The sequence below is a fragment of the Eulemur rufifrons genome, chromosome 15 (assembly GCF_041146395.1).
Source record: "Eulemur rufifrons isolate Redbay chromosome 15, OSU_ERuf_1, whole genome shotgun sequence".
NCBI classification, from domain to species: domain Eukaryota; kingdom Metazoa; phylum Chordata; class Mammalia; order Primates; family Lemuridae; genus Eulemur; species Eulemur rufifrons.
This window is the reverse complement of record NC_090997.1, coordinates 2,203,157-2,210,193: the sequence shown is the minus strand read 5'-3', so window position 1 is coordinate 2,210,193 and position 7,037 is coordinate 2,203,157. Positions and strand designations below refer to the sequence as shown.

The following is a 7,037-nucleotide window of genomic DNA, read 5'->3' as shown; positions in this document are numbered from 1 at the left end:
TCTATGCAGATTAGATTCCTGATCTTTCAGGGGTTACCAAGCTTGTGCTACCTGCTATATTTAATAAGCAGAAAGGAAACGGGTCTCTATGAGAGTCTCTCTGCGGTGCATTTAGACATAACTTCTCCAGGTCTGAAGAGAAAACCCCGTCTGTACACCTCCAGTCTCAGGGCGAGCTCACTCTGGCATCAAGTTCCCTGGGGTGAGTTTTCTTCTAGAAGAGTCCAGGTGTAGAACAGGACTGAAACAATATTTTAGTTAATTCTGTGATGACTTGTTTTGCTTATAGCTAACAGCCAAATTCCGCTTTTGTATACAAGGCTTGCTTGCTTAACGCTTGGTTGTGACACAGAGCTAAAAACATGCTCCAATGCAGTTAGAGAAAAACAACCACGAGTTGCTTCCTGATAAGGCGGCCAAGGCCTGCTCAACACGTAAACAAGCTTGTAAAGGGCGTATGTCCCCTTATCGGAAGTAACTGGCTGTAACGAATGCCAGCAAAGAGTATAAAAGACATGTACTCCTGCTGCGCGGGGTCCCTGCCCATGGAAAGAGACCACTGCGTTGGTGCTCGAGGCTTGGACCCTAGCTAGCTAGTCAATAAACTCCTTTGCCTTTTGCAGCCTCAGTGACTCTGTCATTCTGTTCCTGGGGCGAGGGAATCCGGCTCTAACACAGGGGCAGAGGAAAGGAGTAGGAGGCAGGGAGTCCAGTTCAGGGAGAGGGATTCCAGGCCGGAAGTGAAGGGGCAGGGGCTGGGCCAGCCTGGGCGTCTCTCCTGGTTTCCTCCGATAGCTCGTCGGCCGGGACTCAGGGAGACAGTGTGACAAAGAGCGCTCGGTGCAGGAGGAGAGGGGTCGGGGCAATGTCGCAGGGCCCCGGGCGTGGCTCTCAGGGTCCCTGTCCCGAGGGCGGTGTCCGGGGCGGGGAGCTCAGCGCTGGGGATTCCCCATCTGCCCGAGTTTCACTTCTCCCTCTCCCACCCCGAGCCACGTCCTTCTTCCTGGATACTGCTGACGCGTCACAGTTCTCACTCCCATTGGGTGCCGGTTTCCAGAGAAGCCAATCAGCGTCCTACCCGGACCTATCCGGACTCAGAGTCTCCCCAAACCCGGAGGATGGCGGTTACCGCGCCCCGAACCCTCTTCCTGCTGCTCTCGGGGGCCCTGGCCCTGACCGGGACCTGGGCGGGTGAATGCGGGGTCGCGGGGGTGGGAAGCGGCGTCTGCGGGGCGGAGCGAGGGGACCGCCCGGCGGGGGCGCAGGACCCGGGCGCCGCGCGGGGAGGAGGGTCGGCCGGGTCTCAGCCCCTCCCCGCCCCCAGGTCCCCACTCCATGAGGTTTTTCTCCACCGCCGTGTCCCGGCCCGGCCGCGGGGAGCCCCGCTTCATCATCGTCGGCTACGTGGACGACACGCAGTTCGTGCGGTTCGACAGCGACGCCGCGAGTCCGAGGATGGAGCCGCGGGCGCCGTGGGTGGCGCAGGAGGGGCCGGAGTATTGGGACGAGGAGACACGGAGAGCCAAGGGCGCCGCACAAAATTTCCGAGTGTGCCTGCGGACCCTGCTCGGCTACTACAACCAGAGCGAGGCCGGTGAGTGACCCCGGGCTCGGGTCGCAGGTCACGACCCCTCCCCACCCCCACAGAGAAGCCCGCGTCGCCCCGAGTCTCCGGGTGAGAGAGTCACCCCGAGCTACGGGACCCTCTTAGACCTTCGACCCGGGACGAGCCCGGGGGGACTTTCACCCGGTTTCATTTTCGGTTTAGGCCAAAATCCCCGCGGGTTGGGGGGGGGGGGGGGCTGAGTGGGCGTGGCTGACCGCGGGGGCGGGGCCAGGGTCTCACACTATCCAGAGGATGTCTGGCTGCGACGTGGGGTCGGACGGTCGCCTCCTCCGCGGGTACTGGCAGTACGCCTACGACGGCGCCGACTACATCGCCCTGAACGAGGACCTGCGCTCCTGGACCGCGGCGGACACGGAGGCTGAGATCACCAAGCGCCAGTGGGAGGCGGCCGGTTGGGCGGAGCAGAAGAGGGCCTACCTGGAGGGCACGTGCGTGGACTGGCTCCGCAGATACCTGGAGAATGGGAAGGACACGCTGCTGCGCGTGGGTACGCGGGGCTGCGGGGCGTCCCCCACATCTCCTGTAGATGTCCCCGCTCTGCTCCCACAAGGAGGGGAGGAAAATGGGACCGACGCTAGAATGTCGCCCTCCCTCTGGTCCAGTGCAGGAAGACGCCTCCTGGGTGTCCAGATCCTGTACCAGGGAGGGACTCTGAGGACCCGCCCTTCCCTCTGGGACAATTAAGGGATGAGTCCCCAGGGAATGGAGGGGAAGACAGTCCCTGGAATACGATCAGCGGTCCCCTCTGACCCTGCAGCAGCCGGGGGCACCGTGACTTTTCCTCTCAGGCCTCGTTCTCTGCCTCACACTGTGCTTGGGGGTCTGATTCCCGCCCTTCTGAGTCGCCGGCCTCCACTCAGGCCAGGACCAGACGTCCTCGTTCTCCCCCTCAGAGACTAGAACTTTCCAAGGAATAGGAGATTATCCCAGTCCCCTGGGTCCAGGCTGGTGTCTGGATTTTGCACTCCCTCCCCGACCCCGTTTGTCCTGTCCATTGTCAGGATGTCACATGAGCCCTGCTGGAGTGTCCCATGAGGGATGCAAAGTGCCTGAATTTTCTGACTCTTCCCCTCAGACCCCCCAAAGACACACGTGACCCACCACCCCATCTCTGACCGTGAGGCCACCCTGAGGTGCTGGGCCCTGGGCTTCTACCCTGCGGAGATCACACTGACCTGGCAGCGGGATGGGGAGGACCTGACCCAGGACACGGAGCTTGTGGAGACCAGGCCTGCAGGGGACGGAACCTTCCAGAAGTGGGCGGCTGTGGTGGTGCCGTCTGGAGAGGAGCCGAGATACACGTGCCTTGTGCAGCACGAGGGACTGCCGGAGCCCCTCACCCTGAGATGGGGTAAGGAGGGGGTGGGGGTCACGTCTCTCCTCAGGGAAAGCAGGGGCCCTTCTGGAGCCCTTCAGCAGGGCCAGGGCTGAGCCTGGGGTCAGGCCCTCACCTTCCCGTCCTTTCCCAGAGCCGCCTTCCCAGCCCAGCGTCCGCATGGTGGGCATCCTTGCTGGCTTGGTTCTCCTTGGAGCTGTGCTCGCTGGAGCTGTGGTCGCCGCTGTGATGTGGAGGAAGAAGAGCTCAGGTGGGGAACGGGTGGGGGGCGTGGTCGGGGTTTTCTTGTCCCACTGGGGGTTTCACGCCCAGGCAGAAGTGTGCCCGGTGTCACTCTGGGGAAGTTACATCCACACACACCTGCTCACCCATCCTGGGCCCTGTGTGCCAACACTGACCCTTTTGTAAAGTACATGTGGAAGTGAAGGACAAGAGTTTTCACACAGATGACTGTGGTGATGGGGACCTGATCCCCAGCAGTCACAGGTCAGAGGGGAGGACCTTGCTCAGGACAGACCTCCAGGAGGGCAGTTGATCCACTGTGTCCTTCCCTCGTGTTTCCTGATCCTGCCCTGGGTCTTCAGTCACAGTTCTGGAACCTTCTGTGGTTTCCAAGACTGAGGCGTTTTTCTAGGACCTCATGGTCCTGCCTCTTCCCTGGCCTCTCACAGGACATTTTCTTCCCACAGGTGGGAAAGGAGGGAGCTACGTTCAGGCTGCCTGTAAGTATGGGGGACTTACCCCGAGACCTTTGGAATAGTGTAGGCAGGACCCCATAGGGGAGCTCCCCCACCCCATAATCCTCCTGTGGCCACATCTCCTGTCAGCTCTGACCAGGTCCCGTTTTGTTCTACCCCAGGCAGCGACAGTGCCCAGGGCTTGGATGAGTCTCTCATGGCTTGTATAAAGGTAAGAGCCTGGGGCCTAAAGTGGGAGGGGGTGGGGCAGAGGTGACATAGCTGGGCTGTGGGGAGTCTGTGATTGGGACATTTTGAGTGTGCGGTACACTGTTCAGAGTGTTATCACTTACAGTGTCTGACATAATTTTCTTCCTGATTATTTTTTTCTGCAGCGTGAGACAGCTGCCTTGTGTGGGACTGAGTGATGCAGGATTTGTTAACGCCGCCTCTGCGTGGCTTCGAGAGCTTCTGACTTCTCTGTCTGCAAAGGCACCTGAACGACTCAGTATCTCTGTTCACGAGATGTGAAGAGGTGGGGAGGCCAGCCCACCCCCCTGACCACCGTAACCTCCTCCCCACACTCACCTGTGTCCTGTCCCCAGTCATCTTTCCTGTTCCAGTGAGGTCTGCATTCCTGAGACGTCTCCATCCCTGTCTCAACTTCTTGGTGCACTGAGCTACTTCCCTACTGAAAATAAGAATTTGAACATAAATTTGTTTTCTCAAATTCTTGCCATGAGAGGTTAGTGGGTTAATTAAAGGAGATTCCTAAAATTCAAGAGAGGAAATAAATGGAAGACCTGAGAACCTTCCAGAGTCCCTGTGTTTGCTGTGCTGAGTCTGCTGCAGGAGGGGACAGAACAAGGCTGTGAGGAGCTGAGTGTGGACGGGCCTGTGCTCAGTTGGTGCTCAGTCCGTCATTATGTGTCACTCCTTGGCTGGGTCATCTTCACTGCTCTGCTGTCCTTGTCCCTTCAGTGGAACCTTGTCCCAGCAGGACCTGTGATCACAGGGGCTAAGACGTGGCCCAGGTTGGCCCCTGCACACAAGAGTCTCTGTGATGTCAAAAGATGAATTTTCAGACCTGTCCAGCTCTTGCCCTCCTTCCAGGGCTCTTTCCTATATGGCATTTTCCATCTTTTTCCTAACCTTCTTATTATTTTATTTTTATTTTTTATGGATACATAATAGTCTGTATTTATGGGGTACATGTAATATTTTAATACAAGCATACAATGTGTAATGATCAAATCTGGGTCACTAGGACATCCATCACCTCAAATATTTATCATTTCTTTGTGTTAGGAACATTCTAAATCTTCTCTTCTGGTTATTTTGAAATATGCAATAAATCATTATGTGTTTAAGAAAAATTTTTTTGAGATAGGGTCTTGCTTTGTTGCCTGGGCTAGAGTGCAGTGGCATCATCATAGCTCACAGCAACCTCACACTCCTGGGCTCAGGGGATCCTCCTGCCTCAGCCTCCTGAATAGCTGGGACTACAGGCATGTGCCACCATGCCCGGCTAATTTTTTAAAAAAATTGTTCATAGAGATGGGGCTTCACTGTTGCCCAGGCTGGTCTCAAACTCCTGGTCTCAAGCGATCCTCTCACGGGCACGAGCCACCCCCTGCAGCCTAGTGTTCACTGTAGTTGCCCTGTCGTGCTGCGGAACACTGGGTCGTATTCCTTGCATCTAACGGTGCTTTTGTACCCACTAACCAACCCCCTTCATTTCCCGCTTCCCGCCACCCTTCCCAGCTTCCAGTAACCACCGCTGTATCCGTTACCCCATTAGATCATTTTTTTAGCTCTCACGTGACAGAGAACGCGCACTATGTGTCTTTCTGTGCCCGTCTCATTGCTCTTAACATAACGTCCTCTGCTTCCACCCACAGTGCTGCACCAGCCTTTTTAAAGGAACCAGATTCTGGAATTAGCAGGGAGGAGGGATCCCATCACTTGTCACCTGAGGTGGATTTCTGCTGGAATTCCTCTTCTGCTCTGCTAGCCTCCCCCTCTCCCTGCCCTCAGTTCCAGTGATCTTAGCGCTGGATCCAACCCGAGCTCGTGGATTTATAAAGCAGGGTCTGAGTTGCGTTTAGACTTGTTTGGGAAATTGGACCCACAGTCAAGGATTGTTCTTTCCCAGGAGAGAAATAGCGCCGTGTGCTGCAGTGTGCAGGGGGCTGGTGTGGGAGCGAGGGTGGGGGAGGACACAGCACAGGTGAGAACAGCACAGGTGGCATCGCTGTCACTGTGACAGGTGTGTCTGCCAGATACAGGACAGACTGTTTTGCATCTGGGAAACATCGCTGAAGTAGAAACAGAGAAAACTTGCTAGCTTTGTGGAGCGTACGTTCTAGTGGGAAGAGACAGACTATATTCTATGAGCAGAGCAAACAAGGAAATCGTTTATGTTAGAAGACGGTAAGTGTTACAGGGGAACATTATCCAGAGTGCGGGGTGTGGGGACAGGGAAGGTGGCTGTGGGGGGTCGGCGTGGCCCTTGTTGCAAAGGAGGGAGAGCAGGGACGCTCCGTGCTCTGAGGAAAGATCTGCAGGACAGGATGAAGTGTCTGGAGGATGCTGGGGAAGTCCTTCCAGGCAGGGAAGCGTCAGCGCAAAGGCGCTGGGGCAGGAAGGTGTCTGTGCTGTGGGGGGAGCTGGAGGCCGGGAGGCTGCACAGACAGCAACTGAGATGAGCTGAGAGGTGGGGCCGGAGCAGGGAGGCCTGAGGGTGTGGGGAGGGTCTGACCTTTGCTCTGAGCGAGATGGGGACTTAGAGGACAGTTCTGAGCAGAAGAGGACCTGATACAACTTCTCTTTTTAAAGGGTCTGTCTGGCTGCTGTGCTGAGGACAGAGCTGAGAGGTGGGAGGAGCAGGAGCAGGGAGAAGGGCAGGGCAGGAGGGCAGGGCTCCAGGCTCCAGGCTGTGGGTGGCGGCTGAGCGGTGACAATGGAGGGAAGTGCTGGGCTCTGGATCCGTTTTGAAGACGGACTTCACAGCGTCTCCTGATGCGTCTGGGTGTGAGGAAGAGGAGTCCGGGAGGACACGCACAGCGTGGGCTGTGTGAGCGGAAGGACGGAGCTGCCGTGGTGGAGAGGGGACTGTGGCAGGGGACGACTGTGGCAGGGGCGTGTGTGAGGAGGGGGGCGTCGCAGGCGTTCAGGGGAGGAGGCGCCACTAGAGTGCAGGGGAGGGAGCCGGCGTGGCAGCTGGACAGCAAGTCTGGACTTTAGGAGAAATGTCGGGGCTGGAGGGGTAGATTTCGGGGTGACACCACGTAGTTGATATTTAAAGCCTCGAGCGGGGATGAGGCCGCCAAGGGAGGGACTGGCTGCAGAAGAGAAAGGGAACAAGGACTGAGCCCTGGGCCTCCAGTGCTGAGGA

General features: G+C 57.4%; 1 protein-coding gene across 1 annotated transcript; it reads left to right on the top strand.

The window, feature by feature from the left end:
- The first annotated feature begins 1,089 nt into the window (after positions 1-1,089).
- Positions 1,090-4,811, top strand: LOC138395092 (patr class I histocompatibility antigen, A-126 alpha chain-like). Its single transcript, XM_069487505.1, has 8 exons — positions 1,090-1,191; positions 1,325-1,594; positions 1,839-2,114; positions 2,703-2,978; positions 3,097-3,213; positions 3,653-3,685; positions 3,823-3,872; positions 4,036-4,811. Exons 1-8 carry the CDS (start codon positions 1,119-1,121, stop codon positions 4,066-4,068), a joined length of 1,128 nt encoding a protein of 375 aa, XP_069343606.1. The 5' UTR covers positions 1,090-1,118; the 3' UTR covers positions 4,069-4,811.
- Positions 4,812-7,037: the final 2,226 nt, after the last annotated feature.